The sequence below is a fragment of the Pogoniulus pusillus genome, chromosome 19 (genome assembly GCF_015220805.1).
Source record: "Pogoniulus pusillus isolate bPogPus1 chromosome 19, bPogPus1.pri, whole genome shotgun sequence".
Taxonomy (NCBI): domain Eukaryota; kingdom Metazoa; phylum Chordata; class Aves; order Piciformes; family Lybiidae; genus Pogoniulus; species Pogoniulus pusillus.
Genome location: NC_087282.1, coordinates 15,642,856 through 15,663,364, shown reverse-complemented (window position 1 = coordinate 15,663,364; position 20,509 = coordinate 15,642,856). Strand labels below are relative to the sequence as shown.

The following is a 20,509-nucleotide window of genomic DNA, read 5'->3' as shown; positions in this document are numbered from 1 at the left end:
CTCTCAAGGACTGTCCTTCAACACCACATTGAGTTCAGCCAGGAACTACAAACTCAAAGAGATGTTCCTGGAAGTATTTATCATCCTTCAGAAAAGCTGCCTGATCAAGAGGACACTATCTGAAAGAACAACTGCATGATCTTTTGCTATACAGCTGGTATACTATGTCATTGAAGTAGGAGAAAAGTGAGCATTAACTCAAGTGGTAATTCAAACCAAGAAAACTACATAGAAGAACAAGTTGAGATATTACCATTTGAAGACTTTCCATACACTTTGCAACACAGAGCAGTTGGATACACAAAACCATGCCAGTCAAACAAAGCTAATCTACAATAAACAAAACCAGGATACACTTAATCCAAGACTTAAAACATTAAATATTCACCCAATGCTAAACAGGAGCAATGGAAAAAGATCTAGATCTAGCCACGTAATTCAATATTTGGTTGGTTCTTCCACCCTTTATTTCTCTCCTTTTTACTTATTTTTATATTTAATAAACTTATTGAGTGACACAGGAGCCAAAAAGCAAATGTAAATAAGGCATCTTCCTCTCTATTAATAGCAATGCTCCAGGGATTTATGATTATATATGTATGTAGCTGCACAGCCTTTTTCCAGCCCATAATTACATAGGATGTCCTTATCCCAAGGACAAAGCAGAATGTCAACTACTCCAACACCAAAAATACTATTCGAAAAGTCATCTCCCTTTTTCTGAGCAGACTTATCCCACAGGGGTTGAATACTGACTTAAAAGCACATTCTGACATCCATCACTAACCTCTTGCCTGAAAGTTGTGCCCCATCATTATCAGCTGTAGCTCTCAACTCATCAGATCAATCTCAGCAGATGAGTATCTTTAAATAAAAGGCCAGTTCAATAATTAACAACTTGGTCCCCAAAAAAAAAGCTCCATTCCAAAACACAAAAATCAAATAATTTATCTTTCAACATGTTCAACCAAGCCACAAACTCATTTTGCCCCAAACCTTAAACATAGACTTTCAAAATAAGGCTGGAAATTACTCATCAAGCTTACAGAGAATAATCCTAGAAAACTTCAAAGGCATTCCAACGTATTTTAAATTACATAAAGGAATATGCGCAAAATTCTGTCCTAAGACTCAGGAACTTTCTAAGTAGCCAATGTAAAGCATGAAACACAAAGTTTAAAGAGACTTTTTTCATCTCCAAACACCTCTAACCACAGAAGGAAGCAAACTGCACTCGAAGAAATTTACAAGCAGTCTTCAAGGGAAGTACCATGTAAAGCACACTGCATTAATCTAGACTTGACATTATGAGGGCATGTCTCACTGTAACAAGGTCCATACTAAACACCAGATCAGAGACTGAAGATTAAAGTAAAACATGAGATGTCACAGTCACTGTTCTACTGATCCAGGAAAAAGGCAGACTCCAAGGTGAGCAAAAACTATGAACCTGCTTAATAAAGGCCATTCTTGCAAAGTCAAAATAAAAAAAAAAAAAAAATCACACATCCAACATTTTCATCCCTTCATTAAAATAACAATAATATAAAAGGAGCACTCCATAACATATCCCCATTGCTTCTGACTGACACGTTGAATCAAAGGTAAAAGCAGAAAGTTAGCAGAGATAATTAGAGCAACAAAGATCTTTTAGCACAAGGCAGCATAGCTAAGCAGCCTACCAACAAGAAGATTTAACAATTTTGTTTGTTACTTGAAAAAGAAGCTGTTAGTTGACTACTTCAGTTTATTAGGGATAGAAAAGTTTTCACCTAGAGGTCACACTGACAAACACTTCACCTTGTGTTTAAGCATGAATGAAGCCTCACAGGAGCCAGTGATAAAGGAAAAAAATGTGTAAGTATTTGCTGGCTTTCCTTCTGAACATTTCCGAGAAAAATGTCAATTTAATGCTGACAGCAAACAAGGATGTCAGTCTAATTAGATTGTTTTTTTCGTTCTGTCATGCTCCTAATCCTATCTAAGTACTCCTCTGGAAAAAAAAAAAAACAACAAACAAGAATCTGATGATGAAGGCACAATTATACAAACTTTAACATTCACTCTAAATGCAGCTATGCAAAAAAGGGAGAGAGGGCAGGGAAAATGAAGGTGAAGTATATTTCTCTTCAAATAATTAAGTCAGTTTATTTTCCAACAGCCATATAAATTTAAGATATGAAATAACAATAATACAGCTATAGAATCTAGGTTTTCTTTCAAAGCAGCAGCATATAAAACATATAAAAGCTAAAATCTCAGCACAAGCTTCAAAAAAACCAAGGACTGAGTGGATTTTGCCAAAGACATGAAACTCACAAAATACAGTACACAAAAATACTGGAATGCATAAGATATAAAGCTACACATTTTAGGTAGAGAAAGACATCATAAAGGATACAAAATTTGCCAAATTAAACCACGTGATCTAGGGGAGAGTACCATGAATACAAACAAGTTGGCAATTAATACTTGTAGATGGAGAGAAGAAAGTGGCAGTTTTACATTTAACATTCAGTTTTCAGGTTCATGACTTCACCTTCTTAGCATCTTTTTTTCCAGAGTTATCAGCAGCCAAATCTGCTTTTCTCTTCTGTGACTAAAAAGAAGGAAAATAATTATAATTTCAATGAAATACTGGCACTAAAATTAAAAGGGAAGAAAGTACAGGGGTAATTAGTCAAAAAGAGGAGTTACCCTAATGTATTCTACATTTCAATTCAGACTTGTAGGATGTAATGGAAGGGCAAAGAAAAAAAAAAAAGAAACCCTGCATTAGATGTTTAATTCTGTCACTCTTTTTTCTTTTGGAAACCATTACATGGTTTCAGTGGTACAGGTACCAATCATACCATCAATTGGATCAAAAGATCAGGATCTTGACTTATAAACAATTCTGTTCTAAAGATGACAACTCCTCAAAATAAGAGAGTCGCTTCTTATAGTTTCTTCTTCCAGAAACCTCTAGGCAGGGGAATAACAATTTGAGATCAAATTAAAAGAGACATGTGGTGTAAATATGCAGGTAGGAAGGGAGTCCTACATTTTCTTAAAGACTCCTCCCCTGCTACTTAAAAGGCTCTTCTCAAATAAAAAGCCTCAAAATCCTGCAAATTTGGAATATCTACATAAGATCTAGGAGCTGAGCACAGACAGCTTTTATTCTAAAACGACTGGTGGCTACAATTATCCTTTTTTGTTCTTTTTTTTCCCAAAATGTAACTGAATTCTGCCACATTGGAAGTAAAGTAAATACTGCTAAACATACTGCTGTAGCCTTCGCTCCTCTTTTCTTCTTTTCAGCTCTCTCTTTTTCCTCAATTTCCATATTTTCTTTTTCTATTAAGGATATGAGTGTGTTGCAGCGCCTCTGGAACTCCTAAGGAAACACAAAACATCAAATTCTCTAAATAATACAAATCTTCTAGTGTACAGAAATATGTTCAATATATTTGAATTTCAAAATGCTTGTTTTCCAAAAACACTCAATACTCGTGTCCTAATTACATTGGCTTAGTTACTGTTTACCAGTTTTTACCTTGCTGTACCCTCTTCTATAAACACAGTCACATTCACTGAAATGCTCAACTTCCAAACACGGATTTTTCCAGGATTGTCTGTATCTTCCAAACTGACACCCCCCAAAAGGCTGATCTGATCTTTCATCTTGTTTAGATGAAACAAATTATAGCCTGCCAACACACTGTGTCAGATGTCAGAAAAAGAGAGATCAAGTGTATCCTTAAAGCAGAGGGAAAAGAAATCAAAGCCATCTTGAGCAATATTTTTTTGCGACACACAGACCCGTTTGTGGTGAGATACTCTCAAGCTCCAAACTGGCAAAAACTATTTCATCCTAAATCATGAACTCTGTTGTATTTTCAGCCAAACAGCACCCAAAAGGTAGCAGGTCTTAAATGCTTCCAGCACCCAGACTTTCAAACTGAAGAAGTCATCAAGATTAAATGCCATCTGATCATTTATACACTGACAAGATATTCCCAATGCAACTCTACAAGTACCTGCATTGCAGTTAATAACATCTTGGCTTGGTTAACATAACTTACTGGCTTGGACAGTTTCTTATATCTTAGCTCTATAATTTTTATTACTGGGCATGTAGCAGTACTTGTTTTCATTAGAATTATTCAGTATGTACAATAAGAACTATGATAGCATGGGTTTTTCTGTCCAACTCAAATCAGGAAGCTTTCTCCTGAAGGAAAAACAAAACAGAAAAATGTGTCTTATCACTTCTGAGTTCAATGAAGGACTTTTTGAACCACAAACTACCTGAGAACTACCCAGTAGCATAAATCTTCTTGCAATGAAGAGAATGGGTGACCTTTTTGCCTGAAAATTAGTCTCTATTTTCTCAGCATCTGTAACCTGTATATTGCCTCAGCCATCATGTTACACAATGGAAAGTGACAGCCTGAATGCTTTTTTTGATCTTCAATGCTCTCAAACAGCCAAGGAGATGACTCATCTCTAGTCAGTAATACCCTGAAGTTTAACCACATTCTCTATGCTCTCTAGTTTCCACAGACTCCTCTATGGAGGGTGCTCCATGACCCTGGTGAAAGCTCTGCAATTCTGAACAGATACAACGGACCTGTCAGCAAGTAATTTTTTTTTTACCAATTAAGAAAAAAAAAAGTCATCAGGCATTTTCCTCCACAACTTCTTAAGAAAAATGTTCCAGCCTCACACAAGCAGTTTTGCAAAGTATTAAAATGAGCCATTTCTACCAAATCCATGTAAAGGTAACTCCACACTTCCCAGTGCAGGTTCCACCATACATCAGAGTGTCATGCTTGTGCCATGGAATGCAACCAGCCCTGCTGGAGTTAAAATCTCTCACTTCAACCAATAAAATCACTCAAATTCCAGCCAGAGTTTTTAGATAAAAAGGCAACTAGTCTGAGAAAACTTGAGTGCAAGCCATGTCAACATACACTGCAATCCCAAAGAACAAAAGAGAACCTGTCTCAAAAACCTGTATTCTGTAGATGAATAGACATGATAAAAAGACAGAAGTAGAAAGATCATTGTCAATACGCCAGAAGCATTTTATGTTTAAGCTTGTGTATAGTGCACTGAAAGAATCAGGAGTCCTAGATAAACAATGAAGACAAGCTGCTCCTTAGTAACAATCAGATGGATCACTTCTAGTGTATGAGAAACTGCTTTGTGTTAAATTCAAGACAATCAATTTCAAAGAACTAAAAAGTAACCTTTATCTATTTGCCTAAAGCACAAAGAAAAATCCTCCACTTTCCTGAGGAAAAACACTTGTATTACATTTCTTAAAGTGTACAGGTTCATGGTTACTTTCCAGATGGACCTCTAGTTCAGAACATGATATGGACAGAAAATGGACTCAACAATCAATATTCTTTGGAAAAATCTGAGAAGCAGTTGACAGAAAGATGTGATGTGTGCACAAGTTTCTGTTGTATCTACCACCAGAAAGAATCTGCATGACAAATCCTGCAACTGAGGTACTGAAATTTCAATATGGACTGATCCATTCCATCTTAATATGATAGAAATACACTTAAGAGTTTTAGATGGATGACACATTTAGAGATGAGCTTTTATTCAGCATGGCCCTGACACTTTCTGGAATGGAAAGCGGCGAGATGCACTTTGCTCACCCCTTCATTGCTCTAAAGACTACTATTCCAATAAACAAGGTAGAAGCACCAAACCATCACCTTCTGTGTGAGTGAAGGCATAGATGCTGACTTGGGAGTGAAAGTAGTCCTAAGCTCTGTCAACAGGCCCATCTATTCCTGTGTTTACAGGGGAGTCATTTGTCTTATGCTGAGTATGATTTGCAAAAAGGAAAAAGAAAACATGCATAATTTATGATTTCAGGAAACAGATACATAACTCTACTGCAATCATATTTCACATTCTTCCTGCATGGACAGAAATAAAAGAACAGTAACAACTCTAAAAAATTAAACCTCTGTGCTCAGTTGAAAAAGAAATTTTAACTTTTAGGCATTCTCAGTCTCTTTAAAACTTATGTTTTAGGTAAATTATTTGGCTTTGGAATAAGTGAAGCAGAAATTGTTTTCCAAAGAGAAATCTTCAGAGAGAGAAGAAACCAAAAAGACTAAGATGGAAGATGAATTAGCTATTTATGTGGAATTCAAGAGACATCTAGTGGTTAGTAGAGCACAGTTTTCCCAAAGAGCCTGTTAAGTCCTATTCAGAATCACGCTGCCCTTCTTTATCTTGCTTCTCAGCAGTCTAAACGTTGACCCACAGAGGTTAATAAATCCACAAAGGTCAGGATATCTAAATACTTACCAGTGATTGGCAGTTATAAAGTATCAAACTACAAGTATCAATTAAAAACATGCAAGAAAATTATATGTGTGGTGAAAAGTGAAAGATTATGTGAGCTTTGTATTTCTGTACTATGCTTTTTCAACTGTGTAAAAGCATTAATACTAACATTATTAGTATTAATGGATACAATTTTAAGAGAAAACTGAAGACAAAAGATTTACTCTATTCCCAGAGTCTCAGTTTCAGCATTAGACATCATGGAAGGTATTTCCATAATTCAAATGACTCCTAGGCCCTTTAAAAAAAATTATATGGAAGATGAGGATCTGCAAGATTTAAATGGCATATTTAACTCAATTCCTGACTTAACTACATATCAAATAATATTAAATGTCAAGCTACATTTTTAATTTCTAGTGCCCACTTCTGTGATTTACTTAAAAGGCTTCCTCCACAGACAGTTGAAAAGAAACTTAGTTACAAGCTGAATACTGGATGTTTCTCTCCTTATGGGCTTCATTTTAAAATCCACTATATCTTCAGACAGTCATTTTAGCAAGTAAGGCCTGTAATTCCTTTTAATTAGGGGCTAACAGCTGCACTATCGAGAAACTTTAATTGCTGAAATATCAAGCAGAAAATGTACTGCATAATTATAAGAAACACTGGGAAAAGCAAATATTCCCACCTGTTCAAACACACATTTTAAACATTTTATTTTGTTTTATTTGTTCTCAGCACAGTACCCACAACTCTGAAAGAACATTTTATAAACAAATCCTGAAGCCAGGAAACACAGACAGTAAATAATAATACACAAGTGGTTCTGCAGTTGCTAGACTAAACTACTGAAAAAGCCAGATTTGTATACAAAATGGCATTTAAGATACATGATTGCAGTACAGTATTTAACTAGGAGCTTTCTAACAAAACAGCTGTCTAAATGACAGTGTGCTCCACTCTTATCAGCCATGATAAATCAAGCAGAGAAAAACGTTTCATTTCTCACTCATTGCAAGTAAAGTTTTTTTGGTAGTAACTTGAGAAGTACATTTTTCCCACATGAATATGTTCACATGAAAATGCACCTGTTTGTCTTTTACATAAGGTGCACAGACTTTAACATTTTAATTGTAAGAAAAATTAAGTGAATCAGGAGCAAAATCCCCAGGGTACAGCTAACTGATTTTTTTATAACACCCACATTCTGAAGCCAATACATACATAACTTACTGTTTGCAATCACCAAAGCTTCTGTTAGTGTTATCACTTCCCACTTAATGACTGAATTAAAGAATGGCTCTGCTCTTCAGAGTGAGAAAGGAAAAAATATATAGCTGAAATTCAGAATATTAAACTACTTGCTATCAAGCTTGTATTATATTCTCATAGTACGAACCGAATCTTCAGGAAAAAAAATTGAACACTTCCACACAATAATCCTTATTGACAACTACAAAGTGCATTTTAAACCTCAATTCTTATACCAATACAAATTGACTACAAATACTAGAAAAGCTGTTCTCCCAGTATATAACCAGATGTTTTCAGTGTTGTCCAATAACTGTGAAAGGCAGTTATATTTTAAGAGACATTGCTTAGTAAAACTTTTGTGATAGAAGCAACAAGGGTATTTGTAAGAATAGTCTACTTCTGTGATAATCCCTCTGGGTAACATGGGATTTCAGCTTGGCAGGTTTTCTAATCTCTTTCAGCTGTATTGTGTTGCTTGCTGTACTAAGGGAAAAGGTTAATTCATTAAAAACTAGAAGACTAAAAAACAAAGTTATTTGTTCTGCACTCTTCTTTCCTAGACTCCAATATTCTGGCACAAATACAAATTCTATCTGATGGTGCTTAAAGAAGAATAAGATACTTCACAGAATGACTTAAACCACATAACTGATACCTACCATTGCAGTTCTAGATTTGATAAACCAGTCAAATCTGAACTGAGGAGCGTTGCGCACACACTGCCTTAGTTCCTCATACACATTTTCCTTGTCAAAGCCCATCTTGTGTAACATGCATATCAAAAATCTGTCTTCCTCTTCTGTGTAGTTTTTCCCTTTGTTTGTTCCATACTGAATACGCAACTGATGAAAAGGTGCTTTATACCTGGCAATCTGAAGGCAAAACAAAAATAAGCACTATGCAACTTACAGGATTTACTCTATATTTGTGTAAATTGATACAGGGTATAGTACATATGCTATATAAAAAGTCCCAGCCCCAACTACTCCTTTTCAGAAGGAATTTAGAAGATGTCAGCTGCAGAAAACCAAAAACCTGAACTGATTACTTTTGCATCGAGGGCTTTCTTGATACTGATCCTCCGTTGAATTCTTGCCTCTCCTCGTTCAATTTGAGCCATGATCCTCTCAATATCCTGTAGTTCATTACAGCGTTCCCAGAAAACAGCTAAAGACACAAAATATAAATTGTAAAATGAAATCTTTTCCTCCACTCTTACTACTTTACTCAGCTGAAGCACTCCAGCAAAGAGGAGCGCAGTTTATGGTTCCATTAAATCTAGAAAGATTCACTAACACTCTCCCTTTTACTATATAGCCAAGAAATAAACTTGCACAGAGCCTTTATTCTATGTACTTTAAAAGTCAACTATAAGCAAAGTTGTAGTAACAACTGCAACAATGTTAATTATGTTGAAAATAAATCATCCTCACGTAAGACTCTGAAAAAGTTACTTTTAAGAATACTTTCTGTAACAAGGGTGAAACAGGTCAGGGCTGCTCCAGCAGTGAAACATTCCTATTTCAGTTTTCACTAGGTTATCTCTACTGTCAGGGACTATTCAGTCTACCTGTCATAAAAGCCAGCAATTTGTGGCTCCTCCAATAGCATCTTCCAGCCAACCCAAAATAAACTGAACACTCTGAAGGGAACTGCTGTGGAGGTCTTCCTTTTTAAGCTATAGGAAGAACATTACAGTTAATTTTATGAAGGCACTTAGAAAAATTAAGTATGCCGATGAAAGCAGAAGAATCCCGTACAGGTGTAAAAGCACTGTGTGAAAAGCAGTGTGCTAGCTGCAACGGGACATATATACTCACAGCATAAAGAACCACGGTGCCCCTCTAAGGCAACCTTGTGATTCCACGAGACCGTGCTGTCGCCGTGAACTAACCATGCCAGGTTCTCAATTCTGACCAAGGAGGGATAAAGGCTAAGTGAAGACTTACCTATGCTGCAAATTCAACCTTCTGAACAGAACTGGGTCTTCTAAAATAACCATCATGTACTTTTAAAACCACAGAATTATTCTTATACATATCCAAATGCCATACCACGGAATTTTAAAAGAGAATATAGCAAAAAATGACACCATTTTTGTGATACCATGAGATTAAGAAACATCTTTCAAAATGCCACAAACCTGAATACTCAATGACCTCCTCAGGTGACTTTCCCTCTACCTCACGGGCAATGTTGTCTATATCATCACGACCGTATTTCTCATTAGCTTTAATAAATTGGTTAAAATCCCTTTTATTCCAGTTTGTAAAACCCTGTAAGCAGCAAGGGAGCAAGAAGGCATTACTGGGTATAAAGGAAGCATTTGGCATTTTGTCTTAGGTATGTATCATCTGCTCTAATGGGTAGTGCCTCTGTGCCCTCACATAATTATAGTGGTTAATGGTCTTTCAGGATTTCCATAAACTCATATTCCCGAGTTTATTACTGAATCTGAAAAGTCTAAAAAGTTATTTTTGTGTATGACTCCACAGACATTAGCAGGAGCTTATTACTCTTCTTTCTTCTAAAACTTTTTAAGTGGTATTTCTCCAAAGGTTGCTGTCATTCTAAGCCACCCTTCAGCAGGTAAGACATGCATCATTTTTAGGAGTACAGGGCACACTAATGCCAGTGTCCTTATAAGTTCTTAGGGGAGAGCAGGCATCTAAAGCAAGCACTTCAGCTTTGGACATTTACAAACCTTGAACTAGACAAACCAGAGTAGAGGTCATTTCAGGAAATGATCTCTAGTCCAAGGAGACACACTCAAATGGATGTTCCATAGCACTGTGAAACTGAAAAATTGTTACGCTCCAAATAAATTAATCCAAAACTGAACAGTTAAGTGAGATGCAATACACAAATATATCATCCAAGAATGAGACACTACAGTTTAAAGACAGGGAAGGGAGAAAACATCAACAACAAACAACCCAGAAAATCATGCCTTAAGAGCAATCTGTAGTGCACTGTGTTTCTTTTATCACATAAATACATTTACAAGGAACTCCATCAATTCTCCTGCTGAATAAGCCAACTCCACAATTAGATGGCATCTTTACAAGAAGTCTAATACACATATTTTCTCTGCTATGAAGAGGTGAAATTAACAGTCAAATTGTGCCCTTGCGAATTTCTTCTTGAGGTATACTATGCCCAACTGCTTCACTGAACATCTTCCAAATCAAAACATCCTATTATCTTTTGACAAATACCCTTCTCCACAACAGGTAGCTTTTAGTAAGCCTACTTAGCAGGGTAACAGTGCAAAAAGTCAAGAAACTAGCCAGCAACAGGGTTTCAGTCCCAGTATAAAAGAAACATGCCTAACAACCTGACCAGAACAAAATTAATGGATGTGAGATGTCTTAAACAGTATTTACGCAGATGCATATGTTAATAGAGGCTCGTCTAGCCTGATTCAAATACTTCTTGAAAAAGGTAAGATTTTTAAAAAGTAAGGTAGATGCACACAAAAGAAACTCACTGACTGGATTCCTGCACGTATTGCTCAATAGTGTGTCTACTATTCTTGCCTCAGAAATGTTTCAGACATTGAACGAAATAGTGACTTACTAGGACACAAACTTGTTGCAGGACATTAAAGGTCCCTCAAAGCAAAGCCAAGCAAAACCACTGCATAACTTGTGCTTTCTTTTCTCTCTAACATCAGTGTAGCTTTTCTCTGCACATTTATCTTTTTAGGATTTATATTCTATACTTATTAAAAAAAAATAAATACTTAAGCTGGTTTTATTTTACCTGTGTTAGAAGCTTTTCTTTCTCTTCAGTTTCCTCAGTATTCAGAGGCATAGATTCATCTATTTTCTTTTGCTCCTCTTTTTGTACTTGAGCTGCATTTGGGAGATCAGGATTCCTGGGGACCTAAAATCAAGGGTATCAATAACCAGTAACACAGCCACGTTTTTCAAGAGACTGTCCACTTCTCCATCAATCTCTGTTTACAATTTATGTGAGTTCTGCCAGGTTTACTATGAAGCTATGCACATTGTCAAAGTAAGAACTAGACAAACATGATGTAGACAAGGTCTAGCAACATTTTACCTGTCCATCTCCACACCAACACCAATTTAATGCTTGTGACCTTTAAACTGTGTATTGCAATTCCACACCACACAACAGCAAACACGCCATAAACCAGCATCCAGTAAAGACTTTGTAGACTTTAAAGTTTTCTGCAGCACAAGGCAAAGGAAGTTAAAAGATGTTTTTAACATCTTTGCTTTGGTGGTTTAAGACTGGCACATAAAGCATGATCTTTAGCTATTTGATACCTTCTGATGTTATTAAAAGTGAAGACTGCCATAAACAAGCACACCAAATAGACAGTTATACTTCCATTTCAAAGCAGAAAAAAATCATAATTAGCACTTTCACCCCCAGTAAAGAGTCAGTATATACTAACATAAGAAGCATTCACATTCAACCTATCCAGTCTGACAGATTTTATTAGCAGGACTGAAAACACCTCTCTTTCTGGATGCATACTGTCAGTGTCAGCAATTCTCTCATCCTTATTTGTTGGAGTATTAACTCAGTAATTTCTTTCCCTAAGCTAAATACACTTTCATGAATTCTTATCTTAATTCTACCTCACTAACCACATAAAATTATTTTTGCTTCAGTCTAGGTTCTAAGACAGTTGCTTTTTCTCAAAAATGTTTTGTTAGTATGAATTCTGCTCTCTTGCAACACCAATTTCCTACCCGTTGCTTTGTATGACAAGTTTATGTTCTCCAGCACATTTTATATGTGATTTCTTCTTGCTGCAACCTGCCATGAAACATGGGGCTTTTTAAAAGTAAGTTATGTGTCTGAAAGTAGGGGATCTATTTGATTTACTCAGCCAATATTGGCACAAGTAATGAAAATCAGCATCAAAATAGAATCTGTGTTTACTACTCAGCCTGTAATGTCAGCAGGGAGAAGGAAAAATTCAGCTAAGGCATTGCAGGGAAAAAAATAAGTCTGTTGTCTGGTTTTCTTTCTGTAGTTGTAATACATTCACAACCCTCTATAGCTTTAAACATTTTTCATCCAGCAAAGCACAAGGAAAACTGATGTCACTTTATTTACCTTCACATCAACAAAAAGTCTAATTAAACATTACCTTAAGTTACTTTCTGCACAGGATATTTTAAAGCTATAATGAAAAAAAAAAAAGAATTGCACCCTGGCAGGTGTTTATCTTCTCACCTAGGACCACAAATCACACTTCTGGTTTTGAGAAGTATATATGAAGCATCAGAACTGCCTCTTTCCTATTCTATTTTATTGTTTGGAACCCACCACAAAACACAGCTGCACAGATATGAAATTTTTAATGAAGAAAGGAATTATGGATTACTTTTCTGTTCTGCAGCGGAACAGAAACAAGGAGAGAGGCTTTAAGACACTTCCTTCACAATGAGAAGCACTTTGCTAAAAACAAGACTAGAATATTTTCCAGTTGCTCTTCCATTCAATTAATTTAGCTACTGTGACAGTTGCTGTAAATCCACCCACAGAAATACATTTTATTAATCCAAAGAGAAAAAAACTCGTTACCTTATATCCTATAGTCTTACGATAATACAGAATCTCTTTTTCCAGAAGTTCAAATAACCGTGGTGGGAAAAACTGGAAATCCTGAATATTTGGTTGTTTTGGAGGTCGTGGGGCCTTCAAAAGTACACAGATGCATTATATAAGATTAACTTCTGTGCAATTAACCTGCCATAATTAAGTAGCAGTGGCAACCTGTCACTTTGTAAATACATTCGTTTTATTATCAGCATAGAGGGAGAGCAAGAGATGGAATACGGGAGAGAAAGGCAAAAGGAAAACATAAAAACTCCCCCATACTTCCCAGCTTATTACCTTTGGGACTTTTGGTTCACTAACACGTAGAGCTTCTCTGAAATAAGCATCAACGGCATAATTAGCTTTGCGTTCTCGTTTTGGAGGCTCTATCCATTCCATCATGCTCAGCTACACACAGAACAGAATCAAAAGATATTGAAGTAACTGCATGCTTCCTGAAGTCACAGGCATAGTGATTAATGTAACACTGCAAAACTCAAACGTATTTCTGTGTGGCAAATCTGATGGTTCTGCTCAACAATTTGCACTGTACGACAGAGCCCAAAAATAAGCTAGAAATGGTAACTGATTATAACATCTTAAAACTTAAGAGGCAATTCACAGGTAAGGTAGTGCAGCGACACAGATTATTTTACTTTTAGACACCTAAGTAAGCTTATGAATCCATCTACTAAAACTCAATGGAAGGTCTGGGGATTTGGAGTCTTGATTCTGTAGTATTTTATGATATCAACTAATTGCTTCTGCTGCAAGTATCACAATGAAACCATGAATAATCTCTACAGAGGCTACAACGTTGCCAAAAAAAATTCAAAATCCATTAGCAGCAAACTAAACTACTTGAATTCAAGTTACTAAAGCATGTTACAAGCCTGTGCCATATCTTGTTGGCTTCTTGAAACACAATTATGAACACAAAAAAAGCATCTTGTGTACACACACCCCCCTAACGCTCTTCTCATTAACTAGGTAATTTTTCCTAAATGTGTTTTCAAATTTTATAGGAAACACTGGTTAGAAAGGCACTCTGTAGTTAACACAGAATCACATGTCTGATTCCAAGTAAACATTAAAAAGATCTTGACTACGTGTCCAGTAAAAAAACAGAGATTCAGAGGTAACATTACAGGACCTCAAGTACTACCTCTTTCTTTGGATGCTCCTGCAATTCGGTAAATCGTTGCACAGTTGACATTAATGCTTGTGACTAAAAGCTCCACTGCAAAAAACAAGGCTTAAATCCCTGTTCCACACATCTTTGTCAGGCCTGTTTTTGATTCTCAGTGATGTGGCAGTAAAATAATACCAACTGTAGTACTATAGTAGGATGCTACATAGTATTTTGCTGCAGAAATGATAAAATTTGAGCAATATTATCAGATTTTAGAATGGGTTTGAAAGTTAATTTAACAAAAAAATCAGAGTATTGATGGTTCTGTAGAGCAAAGTGAATTTCTCAGTAACTTCTTACTACTCTAGAATAACCTTTACAGCTGTACCATTTCTAGTATGGTCTTTATGCTTGCACCTATAAACTGAAGTCTCAAAATCTAAGAAAAAGTACCTTTTGTTTTTCTCTGTAATCTTCACCTTCAAAGTTGTATAAGCTCATCTCTGTGTCCATAGTGAAATTTCGTAATGAGCTCTCTCCCATTTTCTGCAATCTTTCATTCATTTCAGCTGTCTGAAAACACAGAAAGATACCTTTAGGCTTACTCAAGGTGCTTTATCTTTTTTGAAATCAAACCAGCTTTCATCATCATTAAAACATTCTCAGTCTTTTTTTGCTTTAAACTTTTACTTATGTTCTTCTGGTAAAGTGAGACACCCATAGTGCTTTTCAATTTCAAACAGAATGACTCAAGATTTTCCACTAAAACAAATACATTATGCTGGGATGTAGCCCTGTAACTGCATGATTTAACTTCTAAATTTAACTGAAATTTATACCCAGGTCTTCAGAGCTGAAATGGTAGTCATTCCTCCACAGAGTTACCTATTCCCTAAAAAAGTTCCATAAAGGTTTTGTGCCTACTGGAATGCGGACATGAAATTTACATCTTTCTCTATGTATGTAGAAGAATTTCTCACCAGTCGAGGACATAAATTGATAAACATGAGCAACCCAAGCTGAGAATGTCCTTGGAAGCCAGCTAGCTCAGGAAATCGAGCTGTGAACAGCTGAGCACCTCACACACAGCTGCAGTGGGCAGAGACTAGATAACCAAAGGGGCTGGAGTGGGTGGTGATGGAGGCTGACCCTTAGAATGTTGTGGTAAGTTAACCTATGCACGCCTTACATGTAACTCTGGACCCTCTGACTGTAACCAATCTTGGTGGAGCACGCCTAGTGCTAGAAGTGCATATAAGTCATTGTATCACGGAAATAAAGTGGATTTGACCATCTAACCATAATTGGTGAACAAAGAGTCATCTTCCCAGAGCGCTCCACCAAACGTTTCCCAACATATGTACACAAAATAAACAGTGCTTCAGATCTGGTGCACATAGTTTAAATTTTCAAACTCTTCCATTAACCTTAAAATATGTATGAAGAGTAAAGTAATAATTGGGCATAAAGACAGATTCACACAATCAGATTTCTTTTCTGCTTTGAGCATAAACATCTCACATTTCATACATTACAAATTGCAGACACACACACAAAAAAAAAACTTCTCTAACCTTCTTTTCACCTCTTTCTAAAATCGTGGTTATATCTTCTTCTGTCAGCTCACTATCTTTGGAAGCAAAAACATGTGTGGCTCCATGTCGGATCATCTGCAGCATTTCATCTTTTGCCAGTTTGTTAGACTGTTGGTCTATAAGCCTTCCTAAAATTAGCAGAAACATGTTGGAAGTTACAATACAAGAGTTCTAGCAAAACCATGCAAACAGAAGAAAGGAAAAGAAGAACCATACAGAAGAAATTACATTTTGCTTCAGCAGAAAATAAACAAAAATTGAGAACCTCAGGGAAAACAATAAAACAACAACTTTGGACCAAGCCATAACATAGAATGTTTCATAATTGGATAATTCAAATTTTCCATTTAAAATCTTGCTCTTACAAAGTTAACCAAACTTCTACGATCAAAATCTTATCTCAAGATGAAAACTCAAGTATTCTGTAATGGCCATTAAGAAGTACTTCAGATTTGTAACACTCATTTGACTAATTTCAACCTATATCTGTGAATATTTTTCACAGACTCTTTAGACTCCCATCAAAATTGTGACCATGATCATTTCAGTAGCCCACCCTTTTGCAAATATAACCAACATTCAAAACTTATGAAGAACCTTATTTTTTGACAAAGTATTCCACACAAAGACACACAAAGCAGTTTTAATATTCAATAAATTTGTATGTGGTAAGAAGCACATCTACATAATTATTTTTATCTGTCATGGATTATTTCTTTTCCTCTTCTTTTCCTTTTTAACATGTGACAAGAAGAAGTAGCATCTAGTGAGCTGTAGTTGACTTTCCTTAGAGTCTTAGACTAAGTCTTTGCCCACATTTTTTAGGAATACAGATTTTAATTTTTCAGCTGAAAAAGTGAGCAAGTTCTGCATTTCTTAGGTCGACTTAGTATACCTCTATTAAACGCAAGGCCTGTACATCTGTAGTTATTAACCCATACTGCAAGGGACTGAACAATTGTGCTGCAGACAAACATATATAACAGTTGATACCTTGCTGTATAACTATAGAGTCCAGTCTCAGTTTTATTTCAGCTCTTTCTACAATCCTCTCTTCAACAGTATTATCAGTGATTAGTCGAAATACCCGTACTGGTTTCTTTTGACCAATACGATGCGCACGATCCTAACAAACATAAATCAGTAGTTCAGCAACAAAACCTCACAAGCAATAAACAGTTAGCTTGCATAAACAGCAGACACACTAGCTTTTATTTCTTGACTCTTTGCTTATTCAAGGGTATACAAAAAAAATAAAGCCAGTATAGTAATATTTACTGATACCTGGCTACTACACCTTTCAATACTGGATCACAGTATATAATAAAAGCATCTAACTCATTGTAATGAAGATAATTGAATGCCTTTCTCGACTGCAGTTGGGAAGCGGAGATACACACCTATCTGTACTGCTTTCAAACTCTCTCATTTAACAGAAGTATTGAAACTTGCATCCCTGGACTGAGCACACTAATTCCACAGCCAAAACCCATGCAGCCAGAGCTTCAATGCCATAGTTGTCCCAAGCTAGATTAACTACAGTACCAATATGCACCTCACAAGTTGTGCAAGTGTAATACGCAGCAAATGAGGTCATAACACTAACATATTGCACTTATTTGTAACAGAACTTGTGTTTATTCTTTCTGAATAAAAAAAAAAAGCTGTTCTCTTAAAAAGAATGAAACAACTGGCCTTTAAGCTGATAGTACCAGGATTTTCTGACTGCCCTTTAAATAAGAGTCATTAAATCTTTTGCTCTCCTGCATAATATGACTACCTTCCTGAAAATCCTACCAAAAATCACAAATCACTCAGCTTCCAGGAAGCTGGTCTGCTATCAGTAATTAGCATGCACATTACTGTAAATACTTAATGTGTTTAAGTGTATAACCTCTCCCCAAAACAACAAACACCACAAATCACAGAACAAATAAACGTGTATAAGGGAATTAACTCACCATGGCTTGCAGATCTACTTGAGGGTTCCAATCTGAATCATACAGAATAACCACATCAGCAGTTGCTAAATTAATTCCAAGACCTCCAGCTCTGGTACTCAGCATGAAAATGAATTTACTGCTGTTTGGAGCATTAAATGTGTCTATAGCTTCCTAAAAAAAAAAAAAAAATAAATCAGAGCTTTCAAACAAGCTCCCAGTACGTCAGTGGCTTTTTAATGAAATCTCTGAAATTTCCAGCATGCAAAAACTGGATTTTTTAAACAAGTTGGAAATTGTGGGTTTGCACAGGTAGAAAAATCCATTCTGAGTCCACAAGTATTTTTTCATTTAGCTGAGGAACAAATGAAATCTACTTTACTGTGGACTTGGGTTAGAAAAAACTATATATACCCTTAGCTATTTTAAATTGCAACACTTTTGCTCTACTTCAAACAATGAAGTAGCTACACATATATATGCAAATATTAACTTCTCAATAACCTAATACAGAAAGCAAAGACGCTTATATGCAACTTTCTAACCTCTCTTTCTTCATGTGGTGTCTGTCCATCAAGTCGGCAGTACTCATATCCACGCCACATGCAATAATCTTCCAAAATATCCAGCAAGCGAGTCATCTGACTGAAAAGTAGGACTCTGGAACCTGAGAGAACACAGAAGGTTTTGGTGGTGGTTTTGTTTTCACACTGATCTTTTCACAGAGCCTATTGTAGAGCATGAGTAGAATTCATGTAAAATATTCTCTACAATGTCTAACTTAAATAAATAAGCCTTTCTTCTGAAGTTATTTTCCCAGTACTTATTTAGCTACTCCTACAGACAAGCTGTTTGATAGTCTATACAGAAGGAACAGTTAAAGAAACAGAACACTTAAAACTATGGCAAGAGAACTAGCTGACAACTGATGGGCATAGAGAAACTAATCTCAATTTTTCTTCAACAACAAAAGGGAGGTTCTGCTCTTCCTTTCTATTTCCCCATATTACTAGTCTTCCTTGTCATGTCAGACTTTCCTCCTTCTGTGTTAAAGATTTACTGAAAAAAATGCCAAAACTCTTGCTGAACATAATGAATGCATTCACTGGAGGCAAAAAGGAAGCAATCTATGCAATTATGAAAAGTAGTTTTACTGCATACTGTTTTTGAACTGTACTCACCTTGCTCTCTGAGTTTTGTCAGCAGTTTATCCAGAACTAACATTTTACCACTGTTGGTGATAAGGTGAGTGTCAGTAGTGTAAGGAGGGCCAGGCTCAGCACCATCGAACAGGTAGGGATGGTTACAGCATTTCCGCAGCTGCATCAGAATATTCAGCAGACGCATCTTATCCATTTTCCCAGCTGAATTCAGAATATCAATATCTTTCATCAGGATCCTTGTATACCTGAAGTTTTACAAGCAATTTTGAACTCTCAGTTTTAATATGGTACTTAAAAAACATAAATGAAATCCTGAAATATCCCAGTTATTGAATTCTGGATGCGGGATTTTGCTTTTATAATAATGAGCTATGTTATTATGAGACATGGTGAAGACATCTGGCTGATAATAAGGATTCACAAATCCATACCTAATCATGAAAGCAAATTTGTCTGTGAGTGACAGTCTTCCATCATTTATTGGGTTATCTTATTACAATTTCATTTCAGGACTATGAAGTGGATTAAAGATACCATTTATTTGACTGAAGCTGCTACACTGCCTTGGTTCCTCTTCTCACATCTCCTCTGGGGATGTGGCTCCTCAAAATTTTATTTTAATTTCAGCTCAGATCTTTACTGGTGTATGCATACTTGAATCAAAGGAATAAACTTCCTAGGCATATATTCTTTCAAATAAAATTAAGCAAGGAAAAGAAATTCCTGCTTTCTTCCTCCCAATCCATCTGATTAGCCTTCCTGAGCAATTTAACTTGGACATCTTTAAAAAAGCCCCAAAGACAGCTATTCTCCATTGGACTCTTAACATGCAACTAGAAGAAATAAAGTGTGAAAAGCTGCAATACTCTTTACCAGGAAAGAGTCTTGCTTTCATGTAAAAAAACTCACCATTCCCTCTGCATTTTGCTGAGCCCAAGATAAATTTTTACTTCCTTCTTTGGAGGCAAACTCTTTTCTACTTCAGCTTTTATGCGACGTAATAAAAATGGCTTCAAAACCTACACAAATTAAGATGTTTTCCAGAAATAAATATACAGTACTGATTACCTCAAATACAAAGTTCATAGAATCATAGAATGTCAGGGGCTGGAAGGGGCCTCAAAAGATCACCTGGTCCAGCCCTGCTGCCAGAGCAGGATCACCTAGGGCAGATCACACAGGAACACATCCAGACAGTTCTTGAATATCTCCAGAGAGGGATACTCCATAACCTCTCCAGGCAGCTGGTTCCAGTGCTCTGCCACCCTTGCAGTGAAAAAAATTCTTCCTCAAGGTTCACAAGGAACCTCCTATGCCTCAACTTTCACCCACTGTCCCTTGTGCTGTCACTGGGCATCATTGAGAAGAGGCTGGCTCCATCCTCCGGGCACTCACCCCTTACACATTTATAAACATTGATGAGGTCACCCCTTAGTCATCTCCTCTCCAAGCTAAAAAGCCCCAGCTTCCTCAGTCTCTCCTCATAAGGATGATGTTCAACTTCCTTAATCATCTTTGTGGCTCCGCACTGGA

General features: G+C 36.4%; 1 protein-coding gene across 1 annotated transcript in view; it reads right to left on the bottom strand.

Annotated features, from left to right (window-relative positions):
* Nucleotides 1-1,170: 1,170 nt before the first annotated feature.
* SMARCA1 (SWI/SNF related, matrix associated, actin dependent regulator of chromatin, subfamily a, member 1) overlaps nucleotides 1,171-20,509 on the bottom strand; it is a 31,044-nt gene continuing 11,705 nt past the window's right edge. The window contains exons 10-24 of the mRNA XM_064159452.1: nucleotides 19,886-19,995; nucleotides 18,995-19,221; nucleotides 18,359-18,480; nucleotides 17,835-17,987; nucleotides 16,867-16,999; nucleotides 15,853-16,001; nucleotides 14,732-14,851; nucleotides 13,444-13,554; nucleotides 13,132-13,245; nucleotides 11,326-11,448; nucleotides 9,704-9,836; nucleotides 8,609-8,727; nucleotides 8,220-8,432; nucleotides 3,269-3,379; nucleotides 1,171-2,599 (exon numbers count right to left, since the gene is read on the bottom strand). Of these exons, the coding sequence (XP_064015522.1) occupies nucleotides 2,528-2,599; nucleotides 3,269-3,379; nucleotides 8,220-8,432; nucleotides 8,609-8,727; nucleotides 9,704-9,836; nucleotides 11,326-11,448; nucleotides 13,132-13,245; nucleotides 13,444-13,554; nucleotides 14,732-14,851; nucleotides 15,853-16,001; nucleotides 16,867-16,999; nucleotides 17,835-17,987; nucleotides 18,359-18,480; nucleotides 18,995-19,221; nucleotides 19,886-19,995 (2,010 nt within the window). The 3' untranslated portion in view covers nucleotides 1,171-2,527. The remainder of the gene's footprint in view (nucleotides 2,600-3,268; nucleotides 3,380-8,219; nucleotides 8,433-8,608; nucleotides 8,728-9,703; nucleotides 9,837-11,325; nucleotides 11,449-13,131; nucleotides 13,246-13,443; nucleotides 13,555-14,731; nucleotides 14,852-15,852; nucleotides 16,002-16,866; nucleotides 17,000-17,834; nucleotides 17,988-18,358; nucleotides 18,481-18,994; nucleotides 19,222-19,885; nucleotides 19,996-20,509) is intronic.